The 19,192-nt window shown below is 34.3% G+C and overlaps 1 protein-coding gene across 2 annotated transcripts in view; it reads left to right on the top strand.

Annotated features, from left to right (window-relative positions):
- Positions 1-19,192, top strand: part of NEGR1 (neuronal growth regulator 1) — a 942,943-nt gene that overhangs the window by 638,675 nt on the left and 285,076 nt on the right. The window contains exon 4 of one of the 2 annotated variants that reach the window (XM_011977695.1): positions 365-496. The exons of the other annotated variant lie outside the window; for it this stretch is intronic. Within the exon in view, the coding sequence (XP_011833085.1) occupies positions 365-496 (132 nt within the window). The remainder of the gene's footprint in view (positions 1-364; positions 497-19,192) is intronic. 2 annotated transcript variants of the gene reach the window in all.

The raw sequence follows: 19,192 nt of genomic DNA, 5'->3' as shown, positions 1-19,192 counted from the left end.
AAGTCAATATGTACCAAGTCATATTAGTGAATTTCATCTACACTGCTCAGAGGTTGTTGAACTCAATTACAGAAATGTGCAGAGTCTATTTGATGTGTGAAGAGGTTAGAAGACCACAATCAATTAAAAAGAACACATGTATATCCTGTTCTGGGGAAATAGTTGTTACAATATACCTTGTTCTGCTTCTGCTTTTTTCTCTGAGTTTCCCTCTGAACATAGAAGAACAAAAGGTTTAATAATTCCCCAGTTTCATTTGGAATTGTTTTGTCAGCAATATCTTGTAGGAAGTCATGAAATTGTTGTTTTACTTGAATGAAGCCTCAGGCAGCTACAATTAAACATGCTGTATTCTTTTTTATAGCAAAACCATTTGAAAATGGACAATATTTGGACATTTATGGAATTACAAGGGACCAGGCTGGGGAATATGAATGCAGTGCGGAAAATGATGTGTCATTCCCAGATGTGAGGAAAGTAAAAGTTGTTGTCAACTGTAAGTGTCATCACCTTTTATCAAGATAAGTTCTGAGAAAAGATAAAACACCTTGAAAAATTCTGACTGAAATTTGTGTTGCTGTTTTTAAGAGGTGGACTGCTGGTAAAAAATCACTTACTAACACTGAAGACGGGTAGATGTTGAAATGTTGGTTAAATTGTTTAATGTAACAATTGTCCCAGGTAAACTCACAATAATTAAGTTTGATGTACAGAGTGAAATGTGTTTAATATTCTCCTAGTCTCTGGCACTCTAAACCGTGGTGTCCTTACCTCAAAAGCACTGTAGCCATATGCTGGTGTTTTCCTCATGAGCTTTACCTGAAGTGCACTAACACTAAATTTAAATGTGTAACTCCCAATCAAACCTAATGAAAATGAAGCGTACTGGTCTGTACTCAAAGAAAAGAGGTGAAGTGTGATACTTCTGTTACTTGGGTGACTTATTTCTATTTCATTTGGGGAAAAAAAAAATTGGAGAAAGAATTTTTCCGTAAGCATTGTTGTTAGGAAGTTAGAATATAAATTGGATACCTGCAGAACCATCAGTGCTAGTATGTTACACACTTTTCCTCAATGCTCCCACCACACTGATATAAGATGATTTTCCAGTAACATCCTATTGTATATCTTATGATCTCAACAGCAATGACTGTTTTTACTTTTTTACTTTTCAAAAATCTCCCTTAAATCTTTATCTAAAAAATGTTCATACTGTTTAACTTCTTCAAATAAAATACCTTTGGGATAATTGTATTTTACCCAAAGTATTTACAAACTACGGTTTTCATTTTTAAAATTCTACTTATTTGTCTTTCTGTATATGGTCCTTGCTAATAATGTGCATGTGGTATTATGCCACAGATCAGAAGAAATTGTTCCAAATATATCCAGAAATGTTAAAGCTAATCAGCAGTTGTTTCATATTAATATGAGTCTTTCAGTCTCATGGACCAAAAAACAACTTTCAAAACACTCCTAACAGTTGAGCTGCACACCAGAGCAAATCACTGTCATCAACTAACATTTGTCAGTGACTAATCTATATACTTGGGGTTGAACTGTCTCTATTATACTGCACAAATGTGCATGATACCAAGTCAGGAGGCAGTTTTTGGAGTAGGATTTCTCATGGAGTGTTCTGCAAACAAATTGTAGCAAAATTGCCCAAGAAACTCATTAAAAATGGAGAACTCCTGCGACCCACATCAGCCATACTGAATCAGAATCCTTGGGGTGGGGAGGGTATGGCCTGGAAATCTGAATTTTAACAGGTTCCCACTGATTCTCAGGACTCTTATTGCAGAAGGCTACTGCTCATCCCTCTGGAACTCTCTGAAATAAGAGGTAACAAACAAGTAAATTTCCTGATCATTTATCACTAACTATGCTTTTCTGAATATATGTATACTGATTTTATTGTTTGAGGGTTGAGGGCTTGGAAGTGGAGGGGAGGGAAAAGAGACATATATCTACTAAGGAAAGAATATTTTTAGCAGCGAGCACTAAGAAATGAAAAAGCAGAGTAAAATCTGTCAAATAAACAAGGCACCCAGCCCAGCAATCCTGTTGAACTCCAAGACCCAATAGGTCTTTAAAATGATGTCTCTGACAGGGATTTGAAAACCCAGCTGCAGTACAGATTTGCATGGGATCTATACTCCATATGTAAGCCACAATTGTTTCTGAATTAACACTTTTTATTCCTCTGACTTTAGTTTGTTGCCACTTATTTAATCAGATTCTCTTTTCCCTAGGCAAGTAGGAAATTTAGACCAAGAAAGTCAACTTAAGGAGGCAGAAACTTGAGTAAGGAACTAAATCGATAGACGAGAGTCTATCCATAAAGCAAAAGAACAGAAACTGGGGATACCAGATACCAGGAATGCTGAAGAGTCTATAGCAGTTTCATGGATGCAGAGGACAAAGACAAAAGGCAGTGTATTACTCATAGCAATAGCAGTAGTCAGAGTATTGTCATTTTTTTGCATCAGTTCTTTAAAACCCAGTTACTACAAGGTGATAAGATGAGGGCTAGGTGACCACTGTACACAGTGGGTTTATGTCATAGCTGAAGCACCCTGAGCTTTAGAAAACTCTTTTTTAAAAAATATATAATGGCAGAAAACAAACCTGCCCTTTGTCATAGAGGGAGAAATTATCCTTATTAAACTGGATTGTAAACAAATCTGCCCTTTACTCCATAGGGAGAACTACTTCTGTCTTCCAAGACTGAAAAGATAGGAACAAAAACTGTCAGTGTCTCTGCTTACAAAGTGTGCAGAAATGTGAAAGATCCATAGAGAATTCTCTTCTAATACAAAGTGGGAGCTGGAACATTTGAGGTAGAGCCTGAAGACATTCCATCCAGCTAACAAAGGTGCTTTAGTGGCTTTATGAGGGTGTCAGACACTCTAGAATAGGTAGAGAAGACGACTTTGTTAATCACTTTAACTTAAGAGGGAAAACAGCAGGAAAAAGGGGGAAAAGTTTAAAACAGTAGGGAAGTGCTTTTTAAATCGTGACACAGGCTATCTTTTTTAAGAATGAATTTCAGGTAGATAAGTACAGTTATAAGTCAACATGTTGCTGCAGACATAATATTAACTTGTCTCATATTAAGAAAGTAGACCCAACAGGATTTTTAAATGATTTTAAACAATCAGTTTTGTCATTTGCTTCTCCCTGAATCGTACCTTTGATAATTCACCCTTTTCCAAATGTTCCATGAAAAACTGTGCTTAATACTGGTTTCGTTTATTACTAATTGTATTTAATTCTGATGCTACACATATCTAAGTGATATCTCAGGTGTGAAGGAAATGTGATTGTGAGTATGTCTGAAAATGTTTCTGGTTATGATAAGGTTTGCAAAGTGTTAATTTTGTGAATTTGGCCCTTTAAAAGTCAAAAATTGAGAGCTACTTCTAGATTTTGCTGAGCTGATTTCCCAGAGGAAATTAGCCAAAGCCTACTGAACAAACTTTAGTTTGTCAAAGCCCAAAATTGAGCACAGTGGTCTATGTTACCAGTATGGAACTGCACATCCCCTAATAACCTGAAGATTCCCTAAAGGTAGTATCATGCCAGGTTCAGACGGCCCTTCCTTTCATCTTTATTAATCAATATTGATTGTACACATGGAATTACAGTAGGTTCCTGAGTTATAATTTGAAGAAAAACTTTGTCCCTTTTCCCAAATGGGGTTCAAGATGAAATGTAATACATTTTCATAAATTCTGATAGATTCAGTTATGTGGTAAGTTAATTTGAGAAGATTTAGGTTCCTTGAAAGTTAGAAATGTTTAATGTTTTATTATTTGTCTAATATATCTGCCACATTCACTATATATAGAAAATATACGTATACAATAAATAACATCATGCCTGTCACTGTGGATTTTTATTCAATTTAATTACATAGCAGTTTGGTGAGGTAATTGATATAATTGACTATATAATTGATTATAGAGATCGAACTGGTTGGTTGGTTGAGTAAATCAGTTCATTTTGAGTTATTCACAGAAAGCCTTACTACAGATAGAAAGAAATTTGTAAACATTAATGCAGTGGGTTATTTCTAAGTAGTGGGATCTTAGGTGTTTATTCTCCATGTCTTTATCCATAACTTTTTCCTGATGTGTTTGTGTATGTGTGTATTTCTTGTCCACTGTTTTAAAAACTAAAATAATGAGAAGGGATCATGAAAATTATCATAACTAAACCTTGTGACACATGTAAACACACACACACACACACACACACACGAGAAAAAAAATTGAAACATTTAATTAGCTAAGCCAAAGGGAACTAGTGGATTTAGACTTGGACAGATTCTTAGTTTATTTACATTCATGTTCTGTTCTTAGCAGAAGCCTAGTGGACACTAGGTTCATAGTTGTCATTGTAAATTACAAAATGAAAGAATGAACGAGTCTCAGAAAGCCCATGGATTACATTGAATTGAAAAACAAACAACAACAACAAAAAAAAAAAAACAAGACACAGGAAAAATCTAGTTAGAAAAGGGAAGATCAGAGTGAAAATCAAAAAGCTGATTTTTAGAAGTCAAGTATAGAATTTGAAAAAATTAGAAAGTGTGACGAATCAAGTAATACAGATCTGTGTAGGAAAGTAGAATCCGAGGGATAAGAAATCAGCAAGGAATGGAAGACCCGCCCCTTTAATATGAAGATTACTAATAATAGTAAAATGAAGGGGGTTCCCTAGTCTTGTGACAGAGGCCATCTGTTCTCCACTCTATTTGTATGTATTCTTCCAGTTAAGAGTGCCAGTTTTGGAAATGTGGGCCTTATGGTCAGATATAACTTACTATAATCATTAACAGATAACTTTCTCTTCCATAATTTACTCGGCCTTTGAGACCCTGGGTGAGGTACTTCAGTTCTCTGACTCTCAGTTATCACTTCTGTAAATTCAGGGTAATAATACATTGTTTATATATATTTGTACATTTATAAATGTTACAAATATATACACATATGTGAATGTAAGTGAACTGACTCCAGAACGTCAGCTCTATGTGGAAAAGGATTTTGCTGTCCTTTGTACACTGATGTACTGATGCATTCCTGTTACTTCGAATAGTACCTGGTCCATAGAAAGGCGTCCAAAAATAGTTGCTGAATAAATAAAGGGTTAAACAGATTAGAGTCCTCCAGGTGAGTCATTCTACTAGGCAAAATCGAGAAAAGATATTAGGTTTGCCTCACAATTAAATTTTTTTCTCCCAGGAAAATTAGTAGATGGTGTCTTGACTAATATACTTCTAATACTATTTTTTTCTACCCCAAATTTCCAGGTGGATTCAATAAAGATAACCTGAAATCTGCATACTGTTTTTACTCAGATAGAAGTAGCACTAATTCCATTCTTTATAGATAAGAAAATTGAGATGCAGAGATATTAAAACATTTAATAATTGCCCTGATTTTCAAGAACAAAACAGATGTAAGTAAAGAGAACTGCTAATTGGAAAAAAACAAAGAGCCAACCAGACTAAGGTGAAAAGAGCTCTAGACATTATTTCAATTTTTACTCATGAAAGTCAGATCTAAATATTGACCATTTTATTTGGAGTCAGAAATTATTTTGTACACATGTTTTCAGTAAAATAGAGTTGATTAAGTCTTCCTATGATCAAATAAATAGTAAAGTCATTTTTGGGTGTACTGTGAACTAAATCTTTTATGCAATAAGTTACAGGCACATATTTGTGCGTTATTTTGCATCTGCTACATATTCATTTATGCAAATATTCACGTTATCTTCCAACATAACTAGCTCCAAACATGTGGAATTGAATATTCCAATTAGTATAACTTAGTACAATTATATGGAAGCTTGAAATGAGAAGCCACTAGGGAGTAAGAGAAGGAGGCTTCTAGGGCAATTACCAGTTTTTTAAGGCTATTCCTAAAGTTTTCTCCAAAACCTTGGGCAATTTAGGCAATATGTCACACTTAAGACTAGAAGAAATTGCAGATGACAAATGGCCATCACCTTGAATAAAAGGAAAATCTCGGTATTCAAAGTTTGAGTAGGTCATAGATACTATCATGGGACTAGAAGAAAACAGTGTTACTTGAATTCATAGGCATCACCTTAGTGTTTTATTTCTGGATCCGTTTTATGCCCCTAACTTTACTTTTCATTTACTTCATCTTTCATATCTGCTTGTAATTTAGGATACTCTGCTGTATTTTATGTTTCTTTTTAAGCTAATTAACCCTTATTTGGAACAACTCAGGGCATAAAAAGGCATATAGTTGTCTTTTAAATAAAGTATTAGTTCCTATACCATCTCTAATCATGACACACTTTGGTACATCTTCATTTATATATTCACTTAGTTATTTACTTACTGCTTACTATAAGAGAATCAAGGTGCTACAACCAGAGCTACTGTTTTTCAAAATTTATTGTCCAGGAAAGGAGAAAAACAAAAGAAACCCATAGTTTTAATACAGTGTGACAAGTGCTTTGATAAACCAATCATAAGGTGTTATGCAAGGATATAAGATATACACCAAATGTAGCCTTGGGGTTTCATTGAAAGCTTCTAAGAGGCCTTAGTGATGGAGTTTAAAGGATTAAATTGAATTGGACAGATTTCTCTTTTTATAAAAAAAAAAATAAGGAAAGAACGGTCTTCCAGACAGAAGAAACATCATTTGCTTAGCTTCATAAGAGTTATGGGACAGAAGTTGTTTGTTTAGTCAGGTAGAATGGGCTGGGTTAGACCAAGAAACAAAACAGAAAAGAAGGTTAAGCATTGTGGAGGGAAGCAGGACCGGATGAGGTGAGAGTTAGTGAAACTCCATAGGCATACTTAGATCCAGTGTTTCATAATGAAAAAAGAATAAATTTGAGATGATAGAACTGATCAGAGGTTATCTCAATATTAAACACATGAATTTAAATATTTGTATTGTTTACATTCACAAAGAATTACTTGGAAGATTTCTGTTTTGTCATGGCAAGAGTAAGAGAAGAGATTAAAACGATAATACTGAGAACAATGCCAGCCAAAAGAGATATGAGGAGCTAAGAAATATGAAGAAAAATTTCGAAAAGTACTGAACATTAAATATTAGAAATGTGAATAATCACCCGAAAAATATTAAGTAAAATACTTCTTAACACAACAAAATTGAAAAAAAACTAAGAATTAAACATTTTTTATTCACCTTTGGACTTTCATGGTGTAAAAAGTTAACATTTAATTCTATGATTTGTATAATCCCTCAGTTGAAGTAAAACTGTTATTAAACATGCAGTTAAAGAATAGATGATTTTTTCTATTGAAGGAGACATAATTGGACCTTTGTTTTAAATGTTAGACATACAGTTCAATTAATGACTAGTGTGCCAAGACTATTTTTACCTAATGAGTCTGATATCCAGCTTAACTTACGTGTATTCTCCCGTACATTTATCTTTGTTAAGAGGATTTTTAGTATTAAGGGTCTATCAGTGATCCTTTGCCTTTGTTCATGGAACATCAACATGCTTCTGTAGTAATGAAATATGCATATTTTTGTTATTTCTCCTTTTTCTAAAAGTACAAAATAAAAAAATGTCTTTCCTTTAATACAGGAGCAAAACATTTTGCTAGATGGGAGCCTGTGTTTATTTTATTTTGTTTGTAGTTCTTTTTAGGTTGGCAATCATCGCTTCAAAGAATATACATGAAGTGATACGTATAATAGAGTTTGACTATGAGCTCACAGTAAGAAAGCAATTTCTAACAGGGTAAAATACTCGGGGTTGAAAATGACTCCATGCCAAACTGAATAAAAGGGATAAAGTCAAAGTCAGGAGAGAACAAGCAACGACAAATCTCAATCTCTCTCTCCATACACACACACACACACACACACACACACACGTATGTGTGTTATATATAACTCGTATGTGTGCATTTGTGATGGTGTATTCCTCTAGATTCATGTTCTAATAAGCAGTCAAAGGACCAAACCCTGAAAATCATCGCAGGGTGCTTTTTGCCAAATATACTCTTCAAAATGATCTAGAAGTTTCAAACATTACTTTAGTCAGTACAAACATATAGTTTATAACCTGTATGTATCTAAATCCAGCTTTTTCAGCATGTTTCCTCTGTGCTTCCAGAAAAAAAGTGTTGCTTCAGTACATTAAGCAAGATAATTTATGGATTGAATTCTTTTAAACCAATATGTGAGAGCCATTTATAGAATGAACGACACTGAATTAATCCCCTTGGGTCTTTGCCATATCATCATTATTAAACTTCAGAGGAATTGCCAAATATGCTTATGTCTGACAATGCACATGTTTGCGTGTTTTGTGTATGTGTATATGTGTGTGAAGGGAGAGAAGTGGAATGATTAGGGGAAGAGTACGGTAGAAATAGTATAAACAATAGCAGTATGTACAAGAATTATGGCAGATGAATTTGGAACAAAAGCATCCAAATTGTGGGGAAACATCCTTCGTACATTCAAGCTTGCTAGCTTGTCTTCACTCATTTCTTTCTTATTTATCTATACTCTCTGTCTTTCTCACCCTCATTAACATTTACTTAATGTTAGTGATATTTAATAATATTTTATTTACATTTATTTAATGTTAATTTATTTGTGACTGCTATATTATTTGTTTCCTCTCCTCTCTTTCCTCTTATTTCTACTCACATGTATAGTGATACTAAACCAACTTTTGAAAGACATCTATATAATGAAGATTTGTAATGAATTTTATTCAGTCACCTTGGAAACATTTTAAATATATGGATTGCCAAATAATCACTCACCAAATATACTGAATTATTCAGTTTATATTTACCTATAAGTCAATGGGCACAACTGTTTCAAAATTTACTAGATGATAAAATTTTGAGTATAGGTATTACAGGATAATAAAAATAAAACAGAGGAGAAAGGCAGAAGATCGGAATTCTGTTTTTAATTCAGTTACTTAACTAATTATACAACTTTGGGCAAAAAACTTAAATCTAGGTCTCAATCTCCCCATTTAGAAAATGAAGAATCATTCTCTGGTACCACCTACTCCTGACATTCTGATGTTTTCCCGATAATTATTTAAGCTTTTTAGAGACTGCATGAATTCACCTCCTAACAGGCAGGGAGCAAAGACTTAAAGCCACTGTTTGGCTTCAGTGTCAGATGATTATGGATAATCTCAGACTTTTGCTTTGTGAATTCTTTGAGAAATTAATAAGGATTATAATTTAGTTCTCTTATGCATTGTTGGCAAATCTGGGCAAACTTTTCATCCTTTAAAATGTAATTCATGTGAAGAATAAGTACAGTAATGAAGACATAAATTTCAGAGAACCTTAAAGTAGAAATTCTGTTTATGCAATGGAGTGTGAAAGAGGATAACAAAAATGGGATTTGGAATCAGGTAGACATGAGTTTTAATCTTAGCTCAGTCACTTATAAACTATGGAATATTGGGAAAATTAGCTAATGTCTCAGAGGCTCAGTTTTCCTAAAAAAAAAAAAAAAAACTGGAGACAATTATAAGCACCTTAAAGATTGGTTGTGAACTTCATCATAATACATTTAAAACAACAAGAATGACTGGTGCAAGGCCAATGACTTTGTATATCAATAGTATTAGAAAATAGCATTTTGTTTACATGTCAGCCTTCCTCTGTAGCCTGTGAACTCTTTAAAAGGAAAACTCTTGGGAGGCTAAGGCATGTGGACCACCTGAGGTTAGTTCGAGACCAGCCTGGCCAACATGGCGAAACTCTGTCTCTACTAAAAATACAAAAATTAGTTGGGTGTGATGGCAGGCACCGGTAATCCCAGCTACTTGGGAGGCTGGGGCAGGAGACTCGCTTGAACTTGGGAGACAGAGGTTGCAGTGAGCCAAGATTGCTCCATGGCACTCCACTCGGGGCGACAGAGCAAGACTGTCTCAAAAAAAAAAAAAAAAAAAAAATATATATATATATATATAAGAGAAACTCCTCCAGACTATGTAACACAGTGGCTACGAAGTCAGGCCCTGTAGCTGGGCACCCTGGCTTTAAATCCAAGCTGGGTCGCTTACGACCATGCAGACTTGGTCAAGTCATTAAACTTTGTGTATGCCGGTTTCTTCAACTATAAAATGAGAGCATGAAGATTAACTGAGTTAATACATGAGAAGACTTAGTGCATATTATTATTCCCAGTACCTAGCACAGTGACTGGTAATAAATGTATGTTGATTGAATAAATAAATAAATATAAAATATGCACACCTAGAATTCTACAGTTGAAGATTGTTCATAAAATTGCCAAATTTCTTCATCTGACAGATGTATACATTTGAATTAGGTAGCTTTGGAAATTAATTCATGTAAGGGATCAGAATGAAACCTTAAAATCCTAGTTCTAGGTCTGAGACTGCTTTCACTATACTAGCTTGCTTTCATATAAATTGAAAAAGGAACCTAATTATTCTCAACAAACTGTGTAAACTAGAGAGACTTTTAGAAAGATAGTAAACTCTGCAGGATGAGAAGAGAGGATCACTGTGTATTAAAAGAAACTATTTCAATAACCAGAATGTGCACAGGTGCTAACTGTCAGAATGGCTGACACTGAAAGTGCAGAACCAAGAAAGATAGGATTCCCAGTGAATAGAGACAACAATCACAATAAATAATCCTTTAGAACGATGCTGCACTCAAAATAGGTTTGTTCACATGCTGTCTGAAATAAGAGCTTTTGTTTAATAGTGAACATAATGAAATCCCAGCATCATGCAGTCGGCCTGCTTGCTGCTACACAGAAAGTTAACAGCAGTGCAAAAAACGAACAAATAAAAACAAAACAAAATGCCCAATGTGCCAGGGGCATTAAACAGTTATGTATTTCATAGATAAAATGAAAGACGATAACAAAATTTTATTTAGGGCACTGTGGGTGTGTTCCATATTTATAAGATTCACTACTCTACTCTTAATGCCTTGAGAACCATATATATTCAGTCTACCAAGAACTTAAAAGCAGTTTGGTGGCAATTATAAAGAAAAAATATCTTAAGCATCCTCCCCAGTTGTTTAAAGGTTTAGGTTAGCAATTTAGATAAAAAGTATAAATTTTTAAGTAATATGAGACATAGTAGCCTAATGCATATTAATTTTTTTCTGCAATAAATCATAATTTGACCTAGTCTAAACAAATAAGTGTTCTGTATCCTAGAACAGATGTTGAGAGTGTTTTCCACATTTAGTATAACCAGTTAGTGTACATTTACATAATAGGATGGAGGGAAGTATAGCAGTAATTAGCTGAAGTTCAGAAATGCTACATTTGTTAATGCTGTTTCATCTTTGTGAGCATATTGGGTTTGCAAACCCTTCTGTTTTTCTCTGTGGATGTCAAAAGGACTTTGAAGCTCCATGTAATTCACTTGAGGATGCAGTCTCTCATGAGTTGTTCTGTACTGAGAACAGCTGATGATTTGTGAATTCTTGAGGAGTCAAGTTGTGTAATTCTAAGAATTCAGTGTCCTGATAGAATTTTCTAGATTATCCAATGGGGTAAAGGTAATTTATCTAACAATGTTTTCATCTTCTTCCCGCACCTACTGTTTGCACTATATTGTCTAGCCTGGTTTGGGGTTAGCTTTGGCCCTGTGACTGAGTTCTAGTGCAAGAAATGTAAGCAGAAGTGACATGGGCCACTTCCAGGCATGGCCTATAAAACTTCCCACGCATGCTCTGCTATGCTTATTTTACTTTCTAGCTAATGGGAATAGTAACCAATTAGCTTTCAGGGTCACCTTGAAAGCTACATGTTGAAGATAACAAAGCTGCCATTATGTGAGCCCCTGAAAGATTCTGTGCAGCAGAATATCCTTACCCCTACCCCATTTCACTCCCCACCTTTCACTAAACTAAATTATTACGGACTTTTAGGCTAGTGGGAACCAAACATTTTTTTTGTTGCCTCATTGTATGTTTGAGTCTATTTGTTCCCAGAGTTCAGCCTCCTCTGACTACTACAGTCAAGAATATAGGCCCAAATATAATGAATACAATAACAAATTTTGCATCTTGTCTTACTTCAAAATTTTTGGCTGAAAGCAATGATAAAAAAGCTTCCTGAGAAGAGTAGAGAGATAATGGATTTTTTTTCTCCTATATGAAGCATAGCACACCAAATTTATGTTTGCAAACTTTATGAGTCATAGTGAAAAAAAATTCTATGAGTCTCATGCCTTTGAGACTACTTATGATTTTGCTCAGAAACACAATTGGATTTAAAATAGCATCTGGCCACTAACCTCTGACATAAACTTTTCCGACAATAGTTTTTGAAACCAGTTAAGCTCAGTTGTGATGCAAAAAAATTGGCATAAACAAGATTTCATAAGTTTCTTCAAAAAAGTATTTAATTCACATTTATATATTATAAATTTAGAAACTGAATACCAATGATCTGGATATGAAATCTAAGATTATACTTTTTTAAACAGCAGTAACTGACAGATTTAGGTGAATAGAAGAATGGAGAGAAAAATAAATTTGGTGTGGGGAGGAAATGGGAAGTAGAGCACACACATGGAGAGTCAATGAGAGCGTGCTCTGTGTTATCGTTCATTCGCTGAAGAAAAGTAACCTCGGCCCACGGTGGCTCATGCCTGTAATCCCAGCACTTTGGGAGGCCAATGCGGGCAGAGCACGAGGTCAGGAGTTTGAGAGCAGCCTGGCCAATATGGTGAAACCCCATCTCTACTAAAAATACAAAATTAGCCGGGTGTGGTGGTGCGTGTCTGTAATCCCAGCTACCGGGGAGGCAGGAGAATCGCTTGAACCCGGGAGGCGGAGTCTGCAGTGAGCCAAGATCACGCCATCACCCTCCAGCCTGGGCAACAAGAGCAAAATTCCATCTAAAAAAAAAAAAAAAAAAAAAATAGTAACCTCAATCAATTATTGAATTTGGTAATCCAAGAAACATAAATAATATCAAAGTGCTAAAAGTAAACCCTATTATAAATGAATGCAGGAAACGTAAGTAGAAGTTTCTTTTTACTTGTAGTCAAAAAGGGAGAGAAATCCGTGAAATATAAAAGTTGAAACACGCACAAAAACAGAAAAGTAAATGAAAACATCAGGCCGGGCGCGGTGGCTCAAGCCTGTAATCCCAGCACTTTGGGAGGCCGAGACGGGCGGATCACGAGGTCAGGAGTTGGAGACCATCCTGGTGGACACGGTGAAACCCCGTCTCTACTAAAAAAAATACAAAAAACCAGCCGGGCGAGGTGGCCGGTGCCTGTAGTCCCAGCTACTCGGGAGACTGAGGCAGGAGAATGGTGTAAACCCAGGAGGCGGAGCTTGCAGTGAGCTGAGATCCGGCCACTGCACTCCAGCCTGGGCGACAGAGCGAGACTGCGTCTCAAAAAAAAAAAAAGAAAAAAAGAAAGAAAACATCAGTAATATAACAGACTAACATGATTAATTGAACACTAAAGGGGAAAATTACTGGGTTTGTGCTTTAATACATTGGTATTTATTGTATACTAATATAATAAACAATGATATATTGCTTGTGTCAGACAAACCTAAAGCAAAATGAAGAAAAAATACCTTAAAGAATTAATAAAGATGTATTGAAGTAATTCAAAATAAATGAAAACAGATTAAACTTTTTTAACTGTGAACTTTGAGAGAACACAGTACAAAGCCTAGTAATCTTCCCTCATGAGTTTATAACCAACTGAAAGATAGAAGCAGGAATATGACAAATTGAAAGCCACCCATATTATCGGGAGAATGGTGGGGAATCCATGTAGGTACCTCCTGAGATGGATGGTTCTAAACAAGGAAAGCACCAGGCAGCATTCCTAATTTCTTCTTCCAATTTAACACTCTGATACTTCATCTTCCTTTCATTGGAATGGCAACACAGGGCAAGGAGATTATTCTCGAAAGAGACTCTACATATAGAATTATGAGGTCAGGGAAATGGAAGTTTCTTCCCTAACAATCCATACTAGTAAACATTTATAGATGAAACAATATAGAATGTGCACACACACAGATACATACATACACACAAACATACGTTAGTATGTGTTGTGTGTGTTTACATAAAGTCTTCTTAGAAAGACGTTAAAAATATATACAAATGTACAAACGCTTAAAGAAAGTTTTACTTAAAAACTCTCATTCTTTGCAAGATTAAGTAGGAAAAGAATGAGAAAATAAAGAATTTTAATAATATTAGTAATATTTAATTAATACACATTTTAAATCTTTTATTTATTTATTTATTGAGATGGAGTCTCTCTCAGTCGCCCAGGTGGCAGTGCAGTGGCAAGATCTCGGCTCACTGCAAGCTCCGCCTCCCAGGTACACCATTCTCCTGCCTCAGCCTCCGAAGTATCTGGGACTACAGGCACCCACCAATACTCCCGGCTAATTTTTTGTATTTTTAGTAGAGACGGGGTTTCACTGTGTTAGGCAGGATGGTCTCGATCTCCTGACCTCGTGTTCCGCCCACCTGGGCCCCGCATTTTAAATCTTGTATCCTCAGAGAGCAAACATTGTTCGTCTACAGAATTTTTATATTGCTTATCTACCAAACCTCAAAGAACTCAATACATCTTCCAAAGCGGAAATTGTATGAGTCATAATTTCTTATTCAAATTTAATAATATAAGTTTAAATCCTCAAAACACAAAAATAAGATCACAAATCCCTGAAAATTAAAAAAAAAAAAAAAAAAAAAGTCCTAAGTAACTTTTGGTGGGAGTAGTTTAGAAATAGGAAAAGCAAATTCACTGAATATCAAAACAACCCAGAGTTAAGGAAAGCTGTACTCAGAGGCAAATTTGTAATTTTAATAGTCTTTTATTATGAAGAAAATGAAAGAATGCTATCAAATTAAGTATTTATCTTGAGAAATTAAAAAAAAATGAAACTAAACCTGTGGGAGATTTTTCCTTTTGAAGTACAATGTGTTAGATACCCAGAAAACCACTTTGGACTTAAACAACTAAAATGCTGCATAAAATTTCCAAAGTATGTTTTAAAGGCATCATTGTAATTTGCTGAGAAAAAATGTAAGTTCTGAGCTGTAAAATTAATTGAAATGAGAACCACTAAGAGGTAAGAAAGTATAAAAATGATTTTTCTCTCAGAGTATCTGGTATACTCTTAAGTCTTTGAACACCCATTTTGATGACTGTGAAAGATGCAAGGAGAAGAAGATAAAGTCCAGGAATCTTTAAAACTAGAGGAGATCCCTTCATGTTAAACAAAGACCCCCATGAAGGGTCATGCCTTAGGATAAGAATGAACAAGAAATACATCTCATGTCTCAGAAGTAGATGCAAAGAGTATTTCCTGCCTCAAGTTTAGCTCTGATTTTATGGAAAAATTCTTCTTAGAAAACCTATAACCTCAATTTATCCAAAATAAGTCTGCAGCCTCTCTCAGTCCATTTTGAGTTTCCATAAAGGAATCCCTGAGATTGCATAATTTATAAAGAAAGAAAAAAAAAATGTTTATTTGGCTCATGATTCTGCAGGCTGTACAAGAATCCTAGCCCTGATATCTGTCTCTGGTAAGGGCCTCAGATTGCTTTCACTCATGGCAGAAGTCAAAGGGGAGCAATCACCACATGGAAAGAGGAAGAAAGCAAGAGAGAGGAAGGAGGTGTCACGCTTTTTTGAGCAATCAGTTTTCCTGATAACTAATGCAACAATAACTCACTCATTGCCAAGAGGAAGGTATCAAGCCTTTCATGAGAGATCTGCCCCCATGACCAAAATACCTCCACTAGGGCCTTGCCTCCAAGATTGGGAATTAAATATCAATGTGAGATTTGGAGAGGACAAACATTGAAACTATATCATAGCCATATATCCACGTGTCATTTTTATTTTAATAATCTGAAAGCATTATTTAAATTTACTCTTGTCCCAAATAGGTGAAATATGCAGGAAACTCACAAAATAGAAACAAAACAAAAACCTGATAAATCTCTGAAAAAATACAACTTCAATCTAGGCCTCAAAAATAACTCTGCAGGTAAAGTTCCATGCAAAATGAATATCTTTGAGGTAAAAATTACAAGACTTAAAAACCCTGTCTCATATAACAAAACACTTAGACATGAATAAGAATCAGTGAAAACAACAGACAAGAAAAATAAACTTTACAAAAACTTTTTGGAGAATTATCAGGCATAAGTTTAAAGAAATCAGAGTGAACCTTGAATATGAGCAAACAATAAGCAATTTTGAATGAAAATTCCACTCCATAGAACTTCCAAGTGTGAAAATTAGAATAATTAAAATTAAAAAGCTTACAATGAAAAAATAAAGAAAATATGTGTTAGATACAGCTAAAGAGGGGATTAGCAAATTGGAAGATGGATATTACAAAATTATATGGAATGTGGCTGGATGTGGTGGCTCATGCCTGTAATCCCAGCACTTTGCACTTTGGGAGGTTGAGACGGGTGGATCACTTGAGGCCAGGAGTTTGAGACCAGCCTGGCCAACATGGCAAAATCCCATCTCTTTTAAAAATACAAAAGTTAGCCAGGCATGGTGGTTCATGCCTGTAATCTAAGCTTCTTAAGAAGCTGTGGCATAAGAATCACTTGAACCCTGGAGGTGAAGGCTGCAGTGAGCTGAAATCACACCACTGCACGCCAGCTTGGGTGGCAGAGCGAGACTCTGTCTAAAAAAAAAAAAAAAATTAAATGGAATGTTAGCCAGAGAAATCAAGAGACAGAATTTAAGGAAGAAAGTGAAGAAATTTAAAGAATAGAGTGTAAATGTCTGAAATGTATAAAGTATAATTCCATAAGGACATATTAGGACATATTAGAGAGTACAGGGATGTGGGAAATAGGCAACATTCAAAGAAAGAAATTACTCAGTTTTCCAGATTTATTTAAAAATTCTCATTCTAAAACTGAGGAATTCCTATAAATCCAACCAGGATTAAAAATAAAAAGATATGCACAAATATACATCATACTGAATTTGAAACAAGCCAAAGAAAAAGCAATGTCAAAATACCTTAAAAAAAAAAAAAGACCTATAAAATAACAGCAAATATACTGACTGTTGATTTCTCAGCAGCAAGAATGAATGCCAGAAGACAGAATCATAGTAATACTCTTAGTGTTTTAGGATAAAACAACTGTCATTTTATTTTTATGTAGAAATATATGAAAAGATCTTTAGACAAAAAGCAAATAAGAATTTGTCACAAAATGACTTTTACCATTTGACATAAATGTTTTCATTGAACACAAAAATCTTATTTTCTTATTGTTATAGAAAGAATAGAACCTTGTATATTTTTACTCCCTTGAAGTTGATTATGTTATTGGGTATAAAAAAATGTTAATGACACACATCACTTTTAAATAAAAACACCTAAATGCTGATATCTAAACATCCACCTAGTTCACAGACTTCATAATCATAGATGTGTATGTTAATACGCAAGTGCTTTTAAATTAGTCTGAAGTGCTGTGCCAACACATAGAAAACTTATGCACGGGAGAGTCACCTGGACCCACAGCCTGTTTTACAGGAATGTAAACTTTTGTTATATTGACACCTAGAAATTGTGGGAATGTTTCTTACTGCAGCCTTGACTGCCCTATACCGACATATATTATAACACTCCTAAAACATAAACTTCTGGCAAAAGGAAGCCATATGGAAATCTGTTATATAGGAAAAGAAACTAGGCAAATATAATATATTAGCAAATAAATGAGTAAACCTAAATAAATATTAATTATATATTTTAAAATATCTAATTGGTGGGATGAAGCAGGCTAGAGCTGAAGTGTTTAGACAATATTGAAGACAGAAGGAGAGCAATGGTGTTAAAATATAGTAAAACAGCCTTGTATCATTAGGAAAAATGGTAAACCCATTGACTAGTTTAGGTCAAAAATTAAGACAGAAATGAACATACAATGGAAAAGGAGAAATCTAAAAGCTACTTTTAGTATTAAAAATAGAAAAATGAGATTAGACAAACTTCAGAGGATATTAGTCTAATGTTTATTTGTGGCATCTTGTGAAAGTAGAAAATTAAAAATGAAATAGAGACAGAATTCTAGGTGCTACAGAGATTAAGCAGATATGAAGGGGTGGTCATTAATAACAATCAAATTGGGAAATTGCAATGGAATGGAAAAAATGCTAAAAATTATTTAACAGTCTCAAAAAGAAATAAAAAATCAGAATGATCCTATGTAACTAAAGATATGGAATCATTGATTAAAATATCTTTCCAAAAATATGATTTAAAGCTCAGATGTTCTTATATGACAGTTCTGTCTAATGTTACTGGAATGTATTGTTAAAATTTACACAAACTCTTCAAGAAAATTTTTAAAAAAGAAATAAAAAGAACACTTTCAAATAATTTTATGAGGCTCTAATGATTTGATAACTAAAATTATTTGAGATTAGAAGGAAATAATATTATAGACCAAATTCATTAAAAACTTGATTCAAAAAATCTAAACAAGATATTAGCATACTGATTCCAGCAATGTATAAAAATATCATGTTGATTTTAACTTAGGAGTACAATGTTGAGTTACAATGCAGATTAAAAGAGAAAAACCATAGGTCATTTCATAGATTCAAGAAAAAAATTAATAAAACAACATATTTATCATAAAATCTCTTAGTAAACTATGACGAGAAAAGGACTTAACTTGATGAGCATCATATAAAATATCTACATTAAACATCTTAATATTGAAAAATCATAGGCTTTCTTTTTCAGATCAGGGAAAAGACTTGAACATTGGCATCTCATACTGAACCTTTCAATAGAGGCTCTTACCATTGTAGTAAAAAGGAGAATAAATAAAAAGTATAAGAACTGAAAAAGGAAAATGAAAAGCTGCCACATTGCCTCGTTCTGCATTGTGGATGATATCATGTTGTGTATTGTAAAACCAAAAAAATTATTTCAATTAATAAGAGTTTAGCAGTGATGCTGAGTAAACCAGCAACAATCAGAAATTATAATTTTTACATTTAATTTACAATGCAAATATATGTAAAATTTTATCTTAGAGAAAATGTGCAAATCTTTTATGAAAAAAACTAAGATTATTAAAATGAATTTAGCCGGGCGCGGTGGCTCACGCCTGTAATCCCAGCACTTTAG

This window comes from Mandrillus leucophaeus, unplaced genomic scaffold (genome assembly GCF_000951045.1).
Source record: "Mandrillus leucophaeus isolate KB7577 unplaced genomic scaffold, Mleu.le_1.0 Scaffold103, whole genome shotgun sequence".
In the NCBI taxonomy this organism is placed as follows: domain Eukaryota; kingdom Metazoa; phylum Chordata; class Mammalia; order Primates; family Cercopithecidae; genus Mandrillus; species Mandrillus leucophaeus.
This window is presented reverse-complemented; position numbering and strand designations above follow the sequence as displayed.